Source organism: Schistocerca piceifrons, chromosome X (assembly GCF_021461385.2).
Source record: "Schistocerca piceifrons isolate TAMUIC-IGC-003096 chromosome X, iqSchPice1.1, whole genome shotgun sequence".
In the NCBI taxonomy this organism is placed as follows: domain Eukaryota; kingdom Metazoa; phylum Arthropoda; class Insecta; order Orthoptera; family Acrididae; genus Schistocerca; species Schistocerca piceifrons.
Genome location: NC_060149.1, coordinates 337,064,682 through 337,087,536, shown reverse-complemented (window position 1 = coordinate 337,087,536; position 22,855 = coordinate 337,064,682). Strand labels below are relative to the sequence as shown.

The following is a 22,855-nucleotide window of genomic DNA, read 5'->3' as shown; positions in this document are numbered from 1 at the left end:
TGCATGTGCTCTAATGGACAGTTGATTGCTGCTTTGCTTTGTTCACACAAAATCTGTTTTATCAGTGCCCGATATGCCTCCATTCTGTGTACATCAAGTCTCTTAACAACAATCTTCTTGTGAAATTTCACTTTTTTACAATCTGCTTAGCCTGTTTCTAAGCTGCCACTGTTATGAAAACACTAAATAAATTTTAGAATGATAGTAATTATATTTCAATTGTGTCATTTAGTAGTCGGTTGTAAAAGTTGGAAAGGTGACGCTCATGAAACACAGATGATGTGAAAGTCATCATTAGCACAAATTTCCTTTGCATAATTGTCTCCAAAGGTATTCATTTCAGATAAAATTCTATCAAATTTCTGTGAAGCTGATGGTTAATGTTCACATGGCAGTTAAAATTAGTTATATCACTACAGTTGTATAGGAAATTGTAATTTATGACAAACTAATATCAAAACGTGATAAACTTTAAACAATCTCTTACCTCAGGTCGAACAGGATCTTCAATCCCCACGACACACAAGCAAGTCAAGTTGTTGACAATATTTTCCTCATCATCCCAATTAGGGTCATTGTCAATGTGAACTTGATTTATTTCAGCCTTTCCTGGCACAAAATCTCTATACGCTATGGAGATGGTACGAAGACCATCACATGCCATGGGTTCTATCACCTGTCGCACAAGCCTATCTTGCATTTCTCTAGTGAACTTCTCCAGGTGTCCATCACGACCGTAGATAAATGCACATCTGCAAAATTTCACACACAATATAGTCACAATTTCTGCCACTTAATTCACAACAACAGAAAAAATGAAAATATGCAACTAACACGAGGGGAAACGACATTTGTAACAGTGGTGGCATAATTCTCGGGGATGTGGCTGGATCTCTTTATTGCAATATATATAAAAAGGGCACACAGTTCACTTTCATAGCTCTGAAGTTTACAGTCCCCTCAGGATTAAAAAAATCATGGGCAGGTGGTTAAACACATTTCACATTTTCAGGTATGGAGGAGCTAATTTCTTCCCACTTACATTCTGCTTTATTTTGTCAATCTAAGTTCACTCTTGTTTCCAATATAAGTCACTTTTTCCTCCACATTTCTCATTCATTTGTTCCAATCAATCAATCAATCAAATCAAATCCAATCAAATCAAATCAAATCAAATCAAATCAAATCAAATCAAATCAAATCAAATCAAATCAAATCAAATCAAATCAAATCAAATCAAATCAAATCAAATCAAATCAAATCAAATCAAATCAAATCAAATCAAATCAAATCAAATCAAATCAAATCAAATCAAATCAAATCCAATCAAATCAAATCAAATCCAATCAAATCAAATCCAATCAAATCAAATCAAATCCAATCCAATCAAATCAAATCCAATCAAATCAAATCAAATCCAATCAATCAAATCAAATCCAATCAATCAAATCAAATCCAATCAATCAAATCAAATCCAATCAATCAAATCAAATCCAATCAATCAAATCAAATCCAATCAATCAAATCAAATCCAATCAATCAAATCCAATCCAATCAATCAAATCCAATCCAATCAATCAAATCCAATCCAATCAATCAAATCCAATCCAATCAATCAAATCCAATCCAATCAATCAAATCCAATCCAATCAATCAAATCCAATCCAATCAATCAAATCCAATCCAATCAATCAAATCCAATCCAATCAATCAAATCCAATCCAATCAATCAAATCCAATCCAATCAATCAAATCCAATCCAATCAATCAAATCCAATCCAATCAATCAAATCCAATCCAATCAATCAAATCCAATCCAATCAATCAAATCCAATCCAATCAATCAAATCCAATCCAATCAATCAAATCCAATCCAATCAATCAAATCCAATCCAATCAATCAAATCCAATCCAATCAATCAAATCCAATCCAATCCAATCCAATCAATCCAATCAATCCAATCAAATCCAATCAATCAATCCAATCAATCAGTGTTGTCAGATGTCTTTGCCACTCCTGTAATCATATACAGGGTGTCCCATTTATCTTTACCACCCTAAATAACTGTTTGTCCAGATGCAAATTACAAAATGTTTCAAGCAAATTCTTTCAAATTTTTTCAATGGCACCCTGTATTTCTTATTCGGTAATCCATTTCCTCTCCTAAAGACCTATTCAAAAATGTATCACAGTGTACCACTCACCGAAACACAATGTTATTAATTACATAACACAACATTGACTTCGAGCCAGGAATCACAAACTCGTCCACATGCTGGAGTTGTCAGAAAACAAATAAAAACCAAGTAAAAACACAACACAAAATTGAGTGACTCCTGTACCATTGCCCAGGAGTAGAGCATTCAAAGGTGCTCAAGGTGGTGACCCTGGACACCAATACACTGGTGCACTCGTTAAGTGAAATAATTATTTACTGCTTCCAGTGCTGCCTGCTGAAGAGAATTACAAGCAAGCACGATACATTCCTGTATGGAATTGTTGGAATATTGCGATAGACAACATCTTTAATGCATCCCCAAAGAAAAAAGTCCAGAGGATTTAAATCACGAGACCCAGCATGCCAAGTAACTGTTCCTCCTCAACCAATCCATCTGGCATGATACCTTCAATTCAGAACACGATGTGCACGCAAGGTATTACGTGCTGGATATCCCTTGTGTTGATACCACATAAGCATTTTGGTTCTTAGTGGCACTTCATCCAGAAGAGGAGGGAGAATTCGTCTGAGGAAGTTGGCATATGCCGTGCCGTTTAGACTACCATTAAGGAAATAAGGGCCAATAATTTTAGTACCAAGCATCCCACACCAGACGTTAAGTCTCCATTGACGCTGATGTTCCACCTGTCTAAGCCATCGTGGGTTGTAGCTGGACCAATAATTCATGTTCCTTGTATTTACCTGTCCTTTGCTTGAGAAGGAACATTCATCGGTAAATAGAACATTGGAGTAGTACTTCGAGTAGGCGAGGATTTGTTGCTGTGCCCTTTGACAGAACTGTACACGGTTCTGGAGATCATTCTCGTGCAATTCTTGATGTAGGTGTACATGGTAAGCATTGAACCAGTGATGTGTAAAAATACAATGTACACTGGTTTTAGGAATGCCAAACTTGTGTTGTCGTGGGCTGAAACTTCCCATTTCCTGAAGCATCACAACAAGACGAGAAAACATCCATTGGGAAGGTGGGTTCTTGTCAGTACAGTTCCGCTGCCTGGGTAGCATTTTGCCTACCTTCAACAACAACAGCAATATAAGAAATGATATGTCGATGTTGTTTGTGGGAAGGACAGCCTTTACTGTATGCCTACTCTACACAAACAGTATTTAAAAGGACTAAACTACTGTACTAAATGTACCCATACAGAAGGAAACAGTATTGCAATTACTTTTCTACTAACTTACATTCCCCACAGATGAGTAGCATTTCTGCCTTCTCTTCATTGGTGTATGTTCTACTCACACAACTCTTGAACTGACAATGGTTGACAGAATGATGGGTGTGTATTCTACTTATATTTACATTTGTCCTCTGCAATGTCAGCACATTAATGTATTCCATTACCCCGAGTACCTGCACTAAGTGCTGGGAGTGTCAATGTTAATGTTGTGTTATGTAATAATAACGTTGTGTTCCAGTGAATGGTAGACTGTGATACATTTTTGAATACGTCTTTAGGAGAGGAAATGAATTACCGAATAAAAAATACAGGTTACCATTTAAAGAAGTCCTACTGCTGTTCATATCTTTGTAAAAGACAAAGCTACAATGAAGGTAACCTTGCTGATTGAATGATTGAAGTCTCCTCCCTCCCTCCCCCCCCCCCCCCCCCCGATGGCTAAAGAACATCTGCTTGAAACATTTTGTAATTTGCATCTGGACAAAGAGTTATTTAGGGTGGCCAAGGTAAATTGGACACCCTGTATACTTAAAACACTTATCTATCAGTTCACTGATAATTGCAAGAATTTACTTTGACATGGCATTATCTTAAGCATTTGGATGCATCTTCACATCTGTGATTGACATCTTAATCCTGTACTAGAGCAGGTAACACCCATCTAGCTGATAAAGTAGTATATTCTCATGGCCCAAGAGTGTACCCAGTTTCTTGGCTTGAGTGTTTAATACAGCTAGAAGAAGAACTGGCTATGACCATGTTGAAGGAATTAATCTGGATTGATGAACCATTTAAGAAAATGGTCACGACATTAACTGACCTACGTGTTACTTGTAAAACAGAGTGCACACGCACACGCACACACTTAACATCATCATTATGTAGTAGAATTATTGTTTAACAGAAATGCCATTACCACCACTAGCAGGATAATTCAAGCCTGCTACAGGAGTGTTATGACATCTTTAATTCAGCACTAAATGCCATAGAATGTGCTACTGTTCAATCACTCACCATAAGATGACTTATGACTGGCAACAGTTCAGCATTTAACTAAGTGCAAGCTAGTCACAAGATGTGTTACTATTTTTATGCCTCACAAGGAGGCTGAGGAGGAAAAGGCGACACGGAGTCACAATTTTCCTTCAATTTATCATCAAGGTATTTGTAGAAGCATATGATGTACAATTCTCTCCTAGCTATAATGGCGATATTTGTATTGGCGCATGGTGGACAATTACTTCTTACTGACTGTATTGCTTATCCACAATGAGTTACTATTGTTACTCAATACTGAGGGAAGAACTTAATGTATTGCCACATTCTTAGTGATACTTCAAAGAATTCACAAGAAAGAATTCTGATTATAGCAATTCATAACATAAAACAGAAGTTGACATATATTTAATAACCATTTCTTTAAAAAGCTTTGCAGTGCTACTTACTTCTTTAACATTATTTCTGAAGCTCCTTTGGTAAAGAGTCTATAACCACCTCCCTGTCTTGGTACCACAGTACTCATCGACTTCCTCACAGAATTGAAGGTGTAGACCCTTGTGAATACCTCTTCTGGTGTGTCATCTCTTACGGTCTGGTAATTTTTGCCCATGGCTTGAACAAATCCCAGAAGAGCACACTCTGTCTTGTTTCCAACTTGCTTTGGCAATTCTCCAGGTTCATCTGGTGGCTACAAAGGTGCAAACAGGCAAATGATAAACAGTGTACAGTTACCAGCAACACAATACTAAGAATTTAATTTTGTTAATTTACCAAAGGAAAATAATATGAACAGGTTGTGAAACCCTAAAAGGACACAGGCTCCTGGCATTCATATCTATTTTAGGGGTATGAATTTCATTAATTTTGAAACACTCATGCTCTGCAGTGAACATTTATTAACTGAAGGTCAATACTGATAAAATAATATGGACTGAAGATGCATAATGGGCATACTTACATGTAACCTTGCTAAAGGAGGATGAGGGAAATGTCATGATACTAGAAGAATGGTTTTGTATTCCGCATGCCACAGAAGATGGGTGCTACAATACCACAGTTCAGTCAGATTGTAAATAAATCTTCACTTTAAACAACTTCAGTCAGTAACATTAATAAAAAATGACCTCATTTCTACCAACTTCATGTTCAAAGTAGAGCATGTTTGTTTAAGTCAGCACAATGCAAACAATGAGCTTTTGCCATGAGAATTGGGCAATACCATCTCTTTGTTCAGAAGAGGCACCCACTCTCTTAGCTGTTTGGCAGTAATTCATTGCAGGCTCCACTGTAGGTGTTGAATGAACACTTCATAGTCAAGCACATCAGTGTGTAAGATGCTATTAAAGTATGTCAGATTAGGCTTAATTTGCATATTAATGTTGCCCCTACCATGTGGTGGCCACTTACAACCCAATCCCGATGACTACTTAAGCCCCTCTCCTCCTCAACCAGCTGCATGGATCATGAACAAATTGTGCATCCACTATTGTTATTGTTGTTAATAATGTTAATAATAATAATGTTATTATTATTATTATTATTATTATTATTCCTTTCCTTTCTCAGACGTTATGTCTGGTTAAAAATGGAAAGTGACACGGACTTTGATCAAGCGTAACTCCCTTTTAACTTTACAGTATATGTTACATTGCATTTAGGAACTTTCGGGTAATTGAACATGTATCAATAATTACAGATTTCTGTAGTTGTATATATATGTATGGATGTAGCTGTATTGCGGTGATGTACTGGTGGATATTGTGTGATGTGACTCCTGTAGTTGATAGTATAATTGGTATAATGTCAACTTTATCCTGATGCCACATGTCCTTGACTTCCTCAGCCAGTTGGATGTATTTTTCAATTTTTTCTCCTGTTTTCTTCTGTATATTTGTTGTATTGGGTATGGATATTTCAATTAGTTGTGTTAATTTCTTCTTTTTATTGATGAGTATGATGTCAGGTTTGTTATGTGGTGGTGTTTTATCTGTTATAATGGTTCTGTTCCAGTATAATTTGTATTCATCATTCTCCAGTACATTTTGTGGTGCATACTTGTATGTGGGAACGTGTTGTTTTATTAGTTTATGTTGTATGGCAGGTAGTTGATGTATTTTTTTGCTACATTGTCATGTCTTCTGGGGTATTGTATATTTGATAGTATTGTACATCCGCTTGTGATGTGATGTGCTGTTTCTATTTGTTGTTTGCAAAGTCTGCATTTATCTGTTGTGGTATTGGGATCTTTAATAATATGCTTGCTGTAATATCTGGTGTTTATTGTTTGATCCTGTATTGCAATCATGAATCCTTCCGTCTCACTGTATATATTGCCTTTTCTTAGCCATGCGTTGGATGCGTCTTGATCGATGTGTGGCTGTGTTACATGATACGGGTGCTTGCCATGTAGTGTTTTCTTTTTCCAATTTACTTTCTTCCATCTGTTGATGTTATGTGATCTAAAGGGTTGTAGAAGTGGTTATAAAATTGCAGTGGTGTAGCCGATGTATTTATATGAGTGATTGCTTTGTGTATTTTGCTAGTTTCTGCTCATTCTATAAAGAATTTTCTTAAATTGTCTACCTGTCCATAATGTAGGTTTTTTATGTCGATAAATCCCCTTCCTCCTTCCTTTCTGCTTAATGTGACTCTTTCAGTTGCTGAATGTATGTGATGTATTCTGTATTTGTGGCATTGTGATCGTGTAAGTGTATTGACTGCTTCTAGGTCTGTGTTACTCCATTTCACTACTCCATGTATTATTATTATTATTATTATTATTATTATTATTATTATTATTATTTTTTTTTTTTTCACTTGTGCAATTATTCTTAAGGTATATACTGTATTTCCAATGATTTTACTTGAATTGTGTAACTGAACCAAAAAATCTAATTACACAACCTTCTGATGTGTAGTTTTTGAAAATTTATTACTGTCATGGCAGTAACCGACACAAACATTCAGCAGTGTTATGTCCTTTAAAAAATGTGTTAGGGAGCCTGGGGTAAAAGATGACAACATGACTGTCAAAGAAGATGGGACATATCTTCATGAAACACTGTGAGATAAAGTTGAGGAAATGGTACATTGTCTGCAGGAATAAAAAAGGAAAGACTTAAGCGAAGGAGGGAGACAGTACGATTTCTCATCTTTATGCATAACTGGCATTTTTACTTCTACTTTTGGCAGTTTTTATAGGCTGGTATGTTACTGCACAACTGGTTAACAGTATCTAAAAGACCTCTAAGGTCTCTTGTTTAACAGTTGCTAAATGAAGGCTTACAGTAATGCACTACATGGACCATGGAGAACCATCTCCTTTTGCAAGAACAGTGACTGTCAGAAAACATCAAATCTTTAGTCCTTTATTAACTGGGAAAGGGGATATATATATATATATATATATATATATCAATATAATGGAAGGAAACATTCCACGTGGGAAAAATTATATATAAAAACAAAGATGAGGTGACTTACCGAACAAAAGTGCTGGCAGGTCGATAGACACACAAACAAACACAAACACACACACAAAATTCAAGCTTTCGCAACAAACTGTTGCCTCATCAGGAAAGAGGGAAGGAGAGGGGAAGACGAAAGGAAGTGGGTTTTAAGGGAGAGGGTAAGGAGTCATTCCAATCCCGGGAGCGGAAAGACTTACCTTAGGGGGAAAAAAGGACAGGTATACACTCGCACACACGCACATATCCATCCACACATACAGACACAAGCAGACATATTTAAAGACAAAGAGTTTGGGCAGAGATGTCAGTCGAGGCAGAAGTGTAGAGGCAAAGAAGTTGTTGAAAGACAGGTGAGGTATGAGTGGCGGCAACTTGAAATTAGCGGAGATTGAGGCCTGGCGGATGACGAGAAGAGAGGATATACTGAAGGGCAAGTTCCCATCTCCGGAGTTCGGATAGGTTGGTGTTGGTGGGAAGTATCCAGATAACCCGGACGGTGTAACACTGTGCCAAGATGTGCTGGCTGTGCACCAAGGCATGTTTAGCCACAGGGTGATCCTCATTACCAACAAACACTGTCTGCCTGTGTCCATTCATGCGAATGGACAGTTTGTTGCTGGTCATTCCCACATAGAATGCATCACAGTGTAGGCAGGTCAGTTGGTAAATCACGTGGGTGCTTTCACACGTGGCTCTGCCTCTGATCGTGTACACCTTCCGGGTTACAGGACTGGAGTAGGTGGTGGTGGGAGGGTGCATGGGACAGGTTTTGCATCGGGGGCGGTTACAAGGATAGGAGCCAGAGGGTAGGGAAGGTGGTTTGGGGATTTCATAGGGATGAACTAACAGGTTACGAAGGTTAGGTGGACGGCGGAAAGACACTCTTGGCGGAGTGGGGAGGATTTCATGAAGGATGGATCTCATTTCAGGGCAGGATTTGAGGAAGTCTATATTCGTTTGCCACGAAGACCTAGGCTGTAGGGAAGGGACCGTTTGATGTGGAATGGGTGGCAGCTGTCATAATGGAGGTACTGTTGCTTGTTGGTGGGTTTGATGTGGACGGATGTGTGAAGTTGGCCATTGGACAGGTGGAGGTCAACGTCAAGGAAAGTGGCATGGGATTTGGAGTAGGACCAGGTGAAACTGATGGAACCAAAGGAGTTGAGGTTGGAGAGGAAGTTCTGGAGTTCTTCTTCACTGTGAGTCCAGATCATGAAGATGTCATCAATAAATCTGTACCAAACTTTGGGTTGGCAGACTTGGGTAACCAAGAAGGCTTCCTCTAAGCGACCCATGAATAGGTTGGCGTACGAGGGGGCCATCCTGGTGCCCATGGCTGTTCCCTTTAATTGTTGGTATGTCTGGCCCTCAAAAGTGAAGAAGTTGTGGGTCAGGATGAAGCTGGCTAAGGTGATGAGGAAAGAGGTTTTAGGTAGGGTGGCAGGTGATCGGCGTGAAAGGAAATGCTCCATCGCAGCGAGGCCCTGGACGTGCGGAATATTTGTGTATAAGGACGTGGCATCAATGGTTACAAGGATGGTTTCCGGGGGTAACAGATTGGGTAAGGATTCCAGGCGTTCAAGGAAGTGGTTGGTGTCCTTGATGAAGGATGGGAGACTGCATGTAATGGGTTGAAGGTGTTGATCTACGTAGGCAGAGATACGTTCTGTGGGGGCTTGGTAACCAGCTACAATGGGGCGGCCAGGATGATTGGGTTTGTGGATTTTAGGAAGAAGGTAGAAGGTAGGGGTGCGGGGTGTCGGTGGGGTCAGGAGGTTGATGGAGTCAGGTGAAAGGTTTTGCAGGGGGCCTAAGGTTCTGAGGATTCCTTGAAGCTCCGCCTGGACATCGGGAATGGGGTTACCTTGGCAAACTTTGTATGTGGTGTTGTCTGAAAGCTGACGCAGTCCCTCAGCCACATACTCCCGACGATCAAGTACCACGGTCGTGGAACCCTTGTCCGCCGGAAGAATGACGATGGATCGGTCAGCCTTCAGATCACGGATAGCCTGGGCTTCAGCAGTGGTGATGTTGGGTGTAGGATTAAGGTTTTTTAAGAAGGATTGAGATGCAAGGCTGGAAGTCAGAAATTCCTGGAAGGTTTGGAGAGGGTGATTTTGAGGAAGAGGAGGTGGGTCCCGCTGTGACGGAGGACGGAACTGTTCCAGGCAGGGTTCAATTTGGATGGTGTCTTGAGGAGTCGGATCATTAGGAGTAGGATTAGGATCATTTTTCTTCGTGGCAAAGTGATACTTCCAGCAGAGAGTACGGGTGTAGGACAGTAAATCTTTGACGAGGGCTGTTTGGTTGAATCGGGGAGTGGGGCTGAAGGTGAGGCCTTTGGATAGGACAGAGGTTTCGGATTGGGAGAGAGGTTTGGAGGAAAGGTTAACTACTGAATTAGGGTGTTGTGGTTCCAGATTGTGTTGATCGGAATTTTGAGGTTTTGGAGGGAGTGGAGCTGGAAGTGGGAGATTGAGTAGATGGGAGAGACTGGGTTTGTGTGCAATGAGAGGAGGTTGAGGTTTGCTGGAAAGATTGTGAAGGGTGAGTGAGTTGCCTTTCCGGAGGTGGGAAACCAGGAGATTGGATAGTTTTTTGAGGTGGAGGGTGGCATGCTGTTCTAATTTACGGTTGGCCTGTAGGAGGATGCTCTGAACAGCCGGTGTGGATGTGGGGGAGGAAAGATTAAGGACTTTTATTAAGGATAGGAGTTGACGGGTGTGTTCATTGGCTGAGTTGATGTGTAGGTGAAGGATTAGGTGGGTGAGGGCAATGGATTGTTCAGTTTGGAACTGGTATAGGGACTGATGGAAGGAAGGGTTGCAGCCAGAGATGGGAACTTTGAGTGTGAGGCCTTTGGGGGTAATGCCAAATGTCAGACAAGCCTGAGAAAATAAAATATGCGAGCGTAATCTGGCTAGGGCGAAGGCATGTTTGCGGAGGGAATGTAAATAAAACTTAATGGGGTCATTGTGGGGGTGTTGTGAGGGTGACATGGTGTTAGAAGGTGGAAAGTGTAACATGAGGTGAAATGAAAATGAAAATAAAAATATATGGGGAGAGATAAAGGTGAACCGGAAAGAAACTGGAGATCTGGAATGAAAAAAGGCGAAAAGGTGTTGGTTACAGCTGAGCTATGTTGGACTTGGGTTGGTAGACAACGATATATATATATATATATATATATATATATATATATATATATATATATATATATATATATATATATATAGAGAGAGAGAGAGAGAGAGAGAGAGAGAGAACGGATACAAATTGCAAGTCACGTAGATATATCAAGAACTGCAGTACGTTCAGCTTTTCATGGTTTGAGTTCGTAGTCATGTAGAATTTTTTTTAAAGCACATCATATTTGCCATTGACTGGAGAAGTTATTTATTTCACAATTGCCATTTCGGTCTTTGGGCCATTTTCAAGTGATACTGCAAAAGATTTTGCTTCAGTAGATGTCAGACTTCAAAATCCTCCCACATGTATATTCATACATCCCCAGATACATGTGGGAAGATTTTAGAAAGTCTGACGGGTGCTGAAGCAAAATCTTCTGCAGTACCACCAGGAAATGGCCCAAGGGACAAAATTGCAGTTGTGAGATAAGTAACTTCTACAGTCAATGGCAAATATGATGTCCTTTAAAAAATGTGATACAGTTTTCTATTACTGAAGTACTGACAGACTGCAACACAGAAGAACATGCGACAAAGGAAAGAAGTACTAACACAAAAAATAAGTAAGAAATTCTGTGTTTGAACAGAATTCAAAGTATACAAAATTAGTTTAATACAGTTGCAATGCAGATAGCAACAATTTCTTGCATTATAATTCTTGAGTGAACAGTTCTGACACACAATTAAGGTTAGATTCAGGTATATGAATACGTAACTGAGAGTTATTCAGTTCCAAAATTAATTAGTAGTATAGTAGGTAAATTAAAAAGTTACACATCTGTATGATATGAAAAAAGAATGCTCATAGCTCGTTCGGACAAACAGAATCTCATTACATAACACTAGAGTAGTTAATGCGTAGTGAAGTCCCATAGTGCTCAGAGCCATCTGAACCATTTTTGAGTTAATGCGTAAGCTGTAATATTCTCATATGAACTGATTCTCCCATCGCTTCTTGGTAGAACACCATAATAAATGAAAAGTTGTGTATGTTCTACAGGATTAATTTATTTAGGTAACTGATTTTTGGCTTACAAGGCCATCAGACTGACTATTATCAAAGGAGTTACAATACTTGTGAACAACACTGTAGAAGATGTTACCTAGACCGAGCCAAAAACACACAGTAAATGTCATCTTTGAGAATGCAGGTGGTAATTCAGTTGTAATTTCTTTGATAGATATAGTCATTTACAGTCTAATTACAGCTTTGAAAGTTGAAAACTGGTAAATTAAATTAATCCTTTAGGACATACACAGTATTGTGCTTTCATGTATTCCAATATTCTCAGGCTCACATTTTACAGATGCCGATCAGTCTGTTGGACCACCATCTAAAACTGCAGTGTATGCATCATATCACCAGCACACATGCTGTGAAACTTTAATACTGTGAAAGGATCTGTTAATCTTAAATGTTATTTCCAAAAACCACCGTTAAGCTAAGTAAAATGTGCAACGAGGGAACGACTGCATTACCATTCATAGCTGCAACTTGTTTCACAATACTAGAGAAGAATCAGCACAGGTAACTAGATACTATTGTTAAAGTCAGTCAGAATTTTGCCTACTGATGTGAAACCTGCCAACAATGTATGCTTATGGTTAAGTAAGATTCTGTTCCACTAACACAACTTCAAAGAGTCACTTTATTCACTGGCAAATGCAAAGGATTTTCTGAGTGGACAAGAGTCTAATATGTTGTTTATAAAATTCTACATAATTGGGACTTACAAGTTTTTGTATGCTATATTATCTTTACGAAACTCACCATTACACGTGAGGTATAGGCACAGTTGATGGATATAGCTTGAACCATTAGATTGGCCACATGCTCTGGAATATCAGAGAATTTTGGTAAAGTTTTGCTTAATTTTTCACATATATATGTTTGTACCACTGTCATCCTGAAAGAAATGGTAAAAATGTTATCAGAAGTTATATCAACAGAAATTACTTTAGTGAGATTAAGAACAATTTACCTGTTAGTGGTAAGAGTGCCAGTCTTATCAGAGCAAATTGCAGTAGCATTTCCCATAGTTTCACAGGCATCAAGATGCCTAACCAGGTTGTTGTCTTTCATCATTTTCTGAAAAATTTTGCAACACATAAGACTTAACCAAGAAAACACCATGTTCTTTACATGAAGAGACATGTTTCTGAAATGAAAACGAGAGAAATATTGAGAAACTGTTTTAATACTGAACCAAGTGCAAGCAAGGATTCAATTTTTCTAGTTCATCACAATGTAATACCTACATTTAACTGAAACACCCAGAGTACTTTTTACAGATAGTATCTGAAGTAGGCTGATATTTCTGTATCTTTTTCTCATTGTTCCATTAGTCATAGCTGAACACGTACCTTATTACACTACTGTCAGTTCTTTAGTAACCATTGTCAAATCTACTGGTGCAATTTTTATGCAACTGACTACAAACATGTATTTCTGCATACCTGATTGTGAACCTCAAATGTGTTAGACTTCAGTAGTTCATGGAAAATGCACAGTATAATAGAAATTTAAGCACCCTGCATAGTATAATCATAATGGAGTGTTTCTGTTTAATAAACAAAATTTACTTCCCTTACAACTGAAGGACAGAAAAATGGACTGTAACATACCTTGACAGAGTATGCCAGTGACAGGGTTACAGCAAGTGGAAGCCCTTCAGGTACAGCAACAACCAACACGGTAACACCAATGATCAGATGTCGCACAAGTTCATTAGCATATGATGTCTTCCATGTTTCTTTTTCAAAAACAAATGTTTTAACACAGAACTGCACAACAAGTATTACCACTGTCAAAGCAGCAATACTAGAACCTGGAATTATGACAAAAATTAATGGCATCCTATTTCAATAAAACTGAGTTCACTACAAAACTGAGTTCACTACAAAACTGAGTTCACTACAAAACTGAGTTCACTACAAAACTGAGTTCACTACAAGACTAAAGCCATGTAATAAATATCCACAATTAAATGATAACTTTATTTCTGGGTACTGCCTATACAATTTTTAAAAAATGGTGACTATCATTGCATTTCCAGTAATGACTGCCACTGAACACAATGGAAACACCTATTAGCAGTTACCCATTTGCCACTGATATTACTGTCCTCACAAGATCAAAAATAGTTGTATGATATCTGAAAGTCTTTTCTGGGCAGCCATTCACAAAATTGAAACAGATGATCATCTCTACAGTTAAAGGATCCATTACTGTTGTGATGAACCATGCTTACTATTTGTCAGAAGGTATCTGTTGAAAGGCCTACTACAGCCTACAAGACCTGACATAGTTATCCCATGCAGTGAATCTTGCATAACTTCCAAATGCTAATCAAATCTCTAGGCTCATCACAGGCATTATGACTGATGTCAATGACACGCAATACCCGCCAAACCTAGTCCACAAACATCTCCTGTGTCAAATTCACACATGCCCTAATTCTTCGACTAGTGACATGAACCAGCTGCGAAGAAGCACTCACTCCTTCCCACTCCCCACATTAATCGATAATAATGGCTTGAACTGCCTTTCCCCATACTCAAAAGTGTGCATCATCATTCTGAAATTCTTCCCACACCTCCCGAACTTTTACTGCCAACCATCCATTAATGAAGCATCATCATATCAAGCCTACGGCTAACCCGTTACTACGCTAGTCAAATCCCTCCGAAAAACTAGGTGGGAGATATGCCCCACGCACTCATCCCACACATATTCTATCCCATCACAGGCATATCCTATCCCATTGCACACAGGGTCACCTGTGTTAGCACTCATGTCACACCAGCTTGTTTCAGCTCATGTGAATGCCCACAGGCAGCTGGGCTGACACAGAGAGCAGGCTTGTAGGTGAGGTCAAGTGGATGTGCATGCACGGAACATGTACAATAGGGCTGCTTGGCACGTAGCCTTCCCTGCCTGCACCTACCCGTGAATACAACAAGGAGCAGGCAAGGGAGTTTGGAACATTCCAGTTCCACTGGCAATCGGAGTGAGGAAAAAACAACTGTCTATAATCCTCTGTATGAGCCCTAATTTCTCTTATCTTATCCTTATGTAAAATGTATGTTGGCAGCAGTAGAACCCTTCTGCAGCATGCCTGACATGCCAGTTCTCTAAATTTTGTCACTAGTGTTCCTCAAAAACAAAGTACGCTTCCTGCCAGAAATTCCCATTTGAGTTCCCAAAGCATCTCTGTAACACTTGCATGTTGTTCACTACCAGTAACAAATCTAGTTGCCTGCCCCTGAACTGTTTTGACATATTCCTTTAATCTGACCTGGTGCGGATCCCAAACACAGCAGTAGTATTCGAGAATAGGCTGTACTAGTGTCTTTCATGTTGTCCCCTTCACAGATAAACCAAATTTTACCAAAATTCTCCCAAGTCAAGCATTCGCCTTCCCTAACACAAACCTCGCATGCTCATTCCATTTCATATTGCTTTGCAAATGTTACACCACAACATCAGATGCCATAACTATGTCAAGCGGGACACTACAATGCTGTATTTGAATGTTACGGGTTTGCTTTTCCTACCCATCCACATTAACTTACATTATTCTGAATTTAGAGCTAGCTGCCATTCATTACATCAACTACAAATTTTGTCCAGGTCACCTTGTATCCTCATGGAATTCTTTTAGATAAGCTAAATCATTATGGTTTGAATGGGGCAGTGCACAAATGGTTTCATTCATACTTAACTGGAAGAATGCAGAAAGTTGAAATAAGTGGTTCATGTAATGTTAAAACAACAGCTGATTCCTCGAACTGGGGGGGGGGGGGGGGCTATCAAGTACGGCGTCCCACAGGGTTCGGTCTTAGGTCGTTTACTGTTCTTGATATATATTAATGACTTGCCATTCCACATTGATGAAGATGCAAAGTTAGTTCTTTTTGCTGATGATACAAGTATGAAGGCTTTCACGACCAGATGTCATATCTTCTGGTAAACCTTCTGGGATGTAAGGTCGTGGTCCATGAAAAAAAAGTTTCATGGACCACGATCTTACATCCTGGAAGGTTTACCAGAAGATACAGTAATAACATCCAAAAACCAAGAACTAAGTGATGTAATTGTAAATGATGTTTTTCACAAAATTATTAAGTGGTTCTCAGCAAACGGACTCTCTCTAAAATTTGATAAAACACAGTATATACAGTTCCGTGCAGTAAATGGCACAACTCCAGTAATAAATATAGACTTTGAACACAAGTCTGCAGCTAAGGCAGAATTTTCAAAATTTTTAGGTGTGTCCATTGATAAGAGGTTAAACTGGTAGCAACACATTGATGGTCTGCTGAAACGTGCGAGTTCAGCTACGTATGCTATTACGGTTATTGCAAATTTTGGTAATAAGAATCTCAGTAAATTAGCTTACTATGGCTACTTTCATTCACTGCTTTCGTATGGCATCATATTCTGGGGTAATTCATCGTTGAGTAGAAAAGTATTCATTGCTCAAAAACATGTAATCAGAATAATTGCTGGAGCCCACCCATAGTCATCTGGCAGACATCTATTTAAGGATCTAGGGATCCTCACAGTATATATATTCACTTATGAAATTTGTTGTTAATAATCCAACCCAGTTCAAAAGTAATAGCAGTGTGCATAGCTATAATGCCAGGAGAAAGGATGATCTTCACTATGCAGGGTTAAATCTGACTTTGGCACAGAAAGGGGTAAATTATGCTGCCACAAAAGTCTTTGGTCACCTACCAAACAGCATCAAAGGCCTGACAGATAGCCAGCTAACATTTAAAAATAAATTAAGAGAATTTCTAGATGACAACTCCTCCTACTCACTGGCTGAATTTTTAGATATAAATTAAAGGGGGGGGGGGGGGGGGCAACTTAACCATTAGTGTCATGCAATATTTTGTGTAATGTAATATCTTGTTAGGACATCTTTTATTAACCTGACACGTCCCACATCATTATGAAGTGTCATATTCATGATCTATGGAACAAGTATTAATCTAATCTAATCAACTTCAACACATTCACAGCATCATTAACAAGCAACTGCAGATTGCTGCCCATTCTGTCCGCCAAATCATTTATGTATCTAGCACGTAACAGCAGTCATATCACACTTCCCCGAGGCACTCCTGACGATACCCTTGTCTCTGCTAAACACTTGCTGTCAAGGACAATATACTAGGTTCTGTTACTTAAAAAGTTTGAACCACTCACACTTCTGGGAACCTATTTCACATGCTCATACTTTCATTAACAGTCTGCAGCAGGGCAGCACGTCAAATGCTTTTTGGGTATCTCTAACTATGGAATTTGCCTGTTGCCCTTCATCAATAGTTTGCAGTATATCACGTGAGAGATGGACGAGCAGAGTTTCACAGGAGTGACACTTACTATAACGGCCGATTCATGGATATAAGCCTTTTGGTCTCTAGGAAATTTATGATATTCTAACCCAGAATATGTTCTAGAATTCTGCAGCTAACTGATGTTACGCATATTGGTCTGTAATTTTGTGGGTCCTTTCTTTTACCTTTCTTATATACAGCAGTCCTTCACACTTTTTTCCAGTCACTTGGGGCTTTACATCGGATGACAGATTCATGATAAATGCAAGCTTAGCATGGGGACAATGCCATTGTGTACTCTTTATAAAACTGAATTTGGATTCCACCCAGACCTAGCAACTTATTTGCTTTCAAATCTTTTAGCTGTACTGTGTGCGATTGTGAAACTACGGTAGGCTTGCACGATTCTCCTGTGTGAAATATTTCTTAAACACATAACTTCTGCTTTCATTTTGCTATCTTCTAATGCCACAGCAAACTGGTCAACAAACAACTGGCTGGAAGTCTTAGAATCGCTTAGCGATTTTACACCGCACCAAAATTTTCTTAGGTTCTTTGCTAGATATTTTGCTACGGTATGACGGTGGTGGCAGTACGCTTTGCGTGTAAATCTTTTCACGGACACACAAATCTCTACTAATCTTTGGTAATCATCTGTGATTCTCTTTTGAACTGAGCCTGCAATTGCCTTTATTTCCTCAGCATTTTCTGAGTTTTCTTGTTAAGCCATGCTGAGTCTTTTCTGTCCTTAAACCACTTACTGGGCATATCTGTCAAGTGCATGATTTAAACTTGGCCCACACTCCACTGTGTCCATCGTACTGGAATTAAATGATGTCAATTCTTTATCTAAGTAAGATGATGATAACTGCTTATCTGCTACTTCTAGCAGAAACTCCCTTTGGTCTCCATGACCAATTTATCAACACTCTTAACCATTGTCATCATGGTGACATCATTATCACTAATCTTTGTCTATACTGACACCAACAGTAAGGTCTTGCCCATTGTAGCTACAGGGTTTAAAATATTTCTACAGAATGTGGGGTGTGGAACTGGCTGCTAAAGACAGTTTTAAGAAAACTATGTTCAAAAGTACTTTGCAGGGCTATCTGTCTGCAACCCCTGGAGTGAATCCATAGATGTCTCATTTGATATCCTTGGTAGGTGTTGCCTCCATTTAGTATTGGATGATGTGGGTATTTATGTGCTACTGACCACAGATGTTCTGTAAGTAACTCTACAACTGTCACAGTGGAACCCTGTGACGAGTAAAAACATCCAACAAGTAACCTTATTTCACATAGACCTGTTATATGTGTCTAAGTAACTTGACTGTCACACATTTGACCTCAATAGAGACATTTTTTGTCAATTGCAATAAACACACTCCATCCTATGGTGCTTAATCTGTCTTTCTAATATGTGTGTGAGTCAGTAAATATTTCAGTTTTTTTACTTCAGCTTTCAGCTATGTCTCGGTCCCAAGAATAATTTGTGCACATGAACTTTCAGAGAATGCATTAAATGCGGGAACTTTGTTATGAATACTCTGACAATTTACTGATAAAATTTTGACAGTCAAATTGTCTTGACTCTGAACACACACTGACTGCACTACCTGCATATCGAATAGCGAGTGTTCATCAGAGTATCTCAAACTAATGCCTAGCCTATGAAACACCTATGTGCAATCCAAAAGTAATCTGCTATCCAAGTAGCTGCTCCATTTGTGTAGTGCATCCACAGCCTATCAAGCTGAGCCCTAATGCAGTCTAGAAATCTGCAGTCAAGACCACCACAGGGTCAATGAAGCCTTGGTTGAGACGCTCCCCCTGACACCAAACCAAAGGACCCCAATCAACTGAGAACAATGACAAATTGGAGCACTGCCTTCATCTCTCACGTGCAAGGCCAGCAGGTTTTACTACCTCTGCAAGCCACCTGTATGTGGCACACATGCAACACGTGTCGTCTGTGCTGAAACGAGCCATAATTCGCAGATATCTGTGCCCTGCGTGCTCAATAGCCGCAGGCAGAGCCTCCTCTATACGTCTCTTACTTGTGACACAGGTCTCCAGACTAAATGTCATGACTGGCATGATATACGTTTTCTACATGGTCTGTTTAGCTCTTAAAGGGACTCCTCTGTCCCAGTTTAAGTTTCATACTTGGTAGAAGACTCTGGGTCTTTGTGATAAGCTGTTCAAAGCTTGTAGTCTGGCACTTCTATCACTTGACATGACACTACGAAGATTACTGAAACCACTTCTCCTTCCAGAATCATCCTACAAGGTGAGTGTGCCATATTCACCTGTATTGCCACTGTATTGTTCTTACAGTCAGCTTTAATTCCTTAAAGTTCTTATTCCAACCACCTCTGAACCTCCATTTCCATTTCTCCCCAAATGGCAGTGTCATCAACAAAAGCAAAAGCCTCGAGACCTTCATTTCCTACTTCCTTGATTTCTTTCCTGTTTGTGTCCATATCCATAATGATTTTGCAGTCATACACAGCAAGCAAATCATCACAGCTAGCTATATGTGCTTTGAAAACAGTGCCATGGCACACAATTTCAACTTTTTCCTTTATAGCCACAGAAACAGAAGTGTTTGCTGTACATATCTATTAAGCTCTTCACTGACATATCTCAACATCTTGAACAGTTAGCAATTCAATAATTTCGAGGAAAGTTCTGAGAATTTATTTAGAATTGCATACTTAAGATATAGATGAATTTTTAGCAAAGACAAAGGAAATGGCGTGACTTGAATTGTGTGAATTACTGTACTTGTACAGTAAGTATTATGTAGCAATGGCCCTTAGCATAATGCTCATTTTAGTTCCATGACAGTTATCATTTATATAATCTCACACACAAATTGCTATTTTGTGTGTGTAAATGAGTACTGTAATGATGCATTTAATGAATATGATGCATTTAATGAATATGATGCCTGCACAATAATAAAAATTTCTTAGACTGTTCAGTTCATCATTTGTAACATGCAACAAAAAATTCACATGTGAATCCAAGTAAAATAATTTTGAATATTAAAACATAAGATAAAAGAATTTATGAAGTAAACTATGAAATAGCCAAACCTGCATATCCTATTTGTATTGCAAGTTTTGTCAACTTGGCTTGAAGTACAGATTTCTCTTTCTTGTGGGATTCCGGCGGTGGGGCCTGTGCGTGATTCTCTGAAGGTGGAGGAACATCAGCACTGTGTTTGTTGGCTGTTCTGTCTGTAATTTGTGCAGCTGGGACACTCACATGGCTGTTTCCTGTAACAGGTGCTGCCTCAGGTTCTTCAGCAGCTCCTGTAAGCCAACAAATGTAATATTATACCATCACAACATATTACATAATTTTTTTATATTATAAAATTTCTTACATTGACAGGCACAAAATTGCCTCATCATCAAGGTATTTCATTAGGTTTATAGAAACATTTTAATTCTGAAGGGTGAACTGTGGTATTGCTTGTTATCAGTAAGTTAACATACTTGACAGAAGAAACAGTGCCTTTCACGAGAAATTTTCTTTAAAGTAAAGAATTTTTTTGTTTAAGAGTTTCACATCTGAACTATAATGGTAAATATGGTTCTTGTCCCCAAAATTAACATATATTCCAAGTTAAGTCCCTGCTGATTATACGATAGCTACAGTTTTCTTCATAGTAGCTGGGAAGTTCCGTTTATTACACGACATGTTTCACTACAATTCGTCTTTCTCCAAGTCTCTAGCAGCTGCATGGAATTCTCATACTAGATGTCTATTACCCTGAAAATATACGTTAATACACCACTAACACAAGGTAAATGACAATTGCCATACTGTGTCCTAACACATGTTGAGCCTCCAGTGCAAGCATTCATATTGTTCTCCATAATTGATAAATGAACTATATCCACCAGACGGACTCAGCAGCTACAACAATTAAAAAAAAGAGCACTAATTGGTTTATGTAAAATCAAGTGTCTTAACTATTTAGTTATAAGATTTTGAATGGTACTACTAAATCCTTCCTTATTGTTTTAGTTGAAATTATAACCCCACTCCCACAGACTACATTACTGTTAAAACTAAATTTTCATGTCTCTTTGTGTATGAAGTCTGCCACATGCCACCATTTCTACTCCTTAACCCCTCTGTAAAAGGGACTAACAGAACTGGAAGTAACATTTTTGTCTTTCTTAAAACTCTGCCACAATGAGCCACAAGGCGTTGAAAGGGCCCAGTGTATAATGAGGAGTTTTTCTCCAAAGAGATGGAACAGACAAAAGTGGTGCCCACTTTCACAGTCTTTAGGCCATCATTCCTATTTAGATTCACTGTAGAGAGATTTTTATCACTGCTGATGAAGCAGGAGACAATGATAGAACTCTCACTTCTTTCAGGAGGTAATTTTTGATGCCCACATGAGATCAAATCCTTTCATAACTAACTTAATAGCACCGTGTCCCATGGAAAAATGCCAACAAAACCAATACGGCGCTGTGCAGACCAACTGAAGAGTCTTATTTCCATAGCACTTTCCCCCATTTTCTATTGGAAATTAAACAATACTATGGCTAAATAAGTGCACTAGAGGAAGTTCTAAGAATTACTTACTATTAAAAGTCTGAACAACACACTGCTTGAAAAATTAATGGAAATTGTAACGATCTTTTCCTATCAAAATTCATGGATTGTTTCCATTTCACAACAAAGAAAGGGTGTGTCCAGATGCTTGGGCTGAAAGTGTGAATTACTCTCAAATTTGGACACAACAGTTACCATTGGTTCAATGAAATCACAACAAGGGCACAGTAAAAATTTATTCTAAGGTGTATTCTGCAACTGCAGCACCTACTTTACTCTGAAGCAAGGTCCACTTAAAGCAGAATTCATTCCTTGATGTAAAATAGCTTTCGGGTGCCCTCCAGTCTAATCTTTGCAATATCCTGATATGTTATGCCCTCATCTATCTCACTTCCATATAGTTTGTAATCAAACTACACTTTTTCAATGAGTTATTCAATAGCTTCCTATATTAATCTCTTCATCATAAAGAATAAATTAATTGAAAGGTTGTGATACTACTAACTATGTTATTTATTTGATGACAGCAGAACTTTTTTCACTTTAGTGTGTTTACATCTTAAAATATTAGCAGTTTCTCAGGTAATTTTATCTCCCTGCCATTTCACTGTTAACTTTGAGATGTGGCTGCTATTTTGTCACTTTCTTGAGCCAGAGTTGTAGTCTTTCCATGAAGTACTTATTAGATTTCCATTACCATTCCAATTTTTTAAATAAATTTAATACTGGTTATGAAATTAATATTACTTGCACAGCTGGTGCTTTTGTCAGTATCTTCATATCAGTAAATTGACTTGTTAACTGCAAATCTTTCAGACATTACTTTTCTTTTCTGAA

The 22,855-nt window shown here is 38.6% G+C and overlaps 1 protein-coding gene across 5 annotated transcripts in view; it reads right to left on the bottom strand.

The window, feature by feature from the left end:
• The window catches only part of LOC124723141 (plasma membrane calcium-transporting ATPase 3), a 720,425-nt gene that overhangs the window by 48,234 nt on the left and 649,336 nt on the right, over positions 1–22,855 (bottom strand). For all 5 annotated transcript variants that reach the window (XM_047248331.1, XM_047248333.1, XM_047248330.1 and 2 more), the window contains 6 exons: positions 20,536–20,754; positions 13,704–13,906; positions 13,061–13,167; positions 12,850–12,985; positions 4,867–5,108; positions 488–752 (listed from right to left, as the gene is read on the bottom strand). In XM_047248331.1, coding sequence (XP_047104287.1) covers positions 488–752; positions 4,867–5,108; positions 12,850–12,985; positions 13,061–13,167; positions 13,704–13,906; positions 20,536–20,754 — 1,172 coding nt within the window. The remainder of the gene's footprint in view (positions 1–487; positions 753–4,866; positions 5,109–12,849; positions 12,986–13,060; positions 13,168–13,703; positions 13,907–20,535; positions 20,755–22,855) is intronic.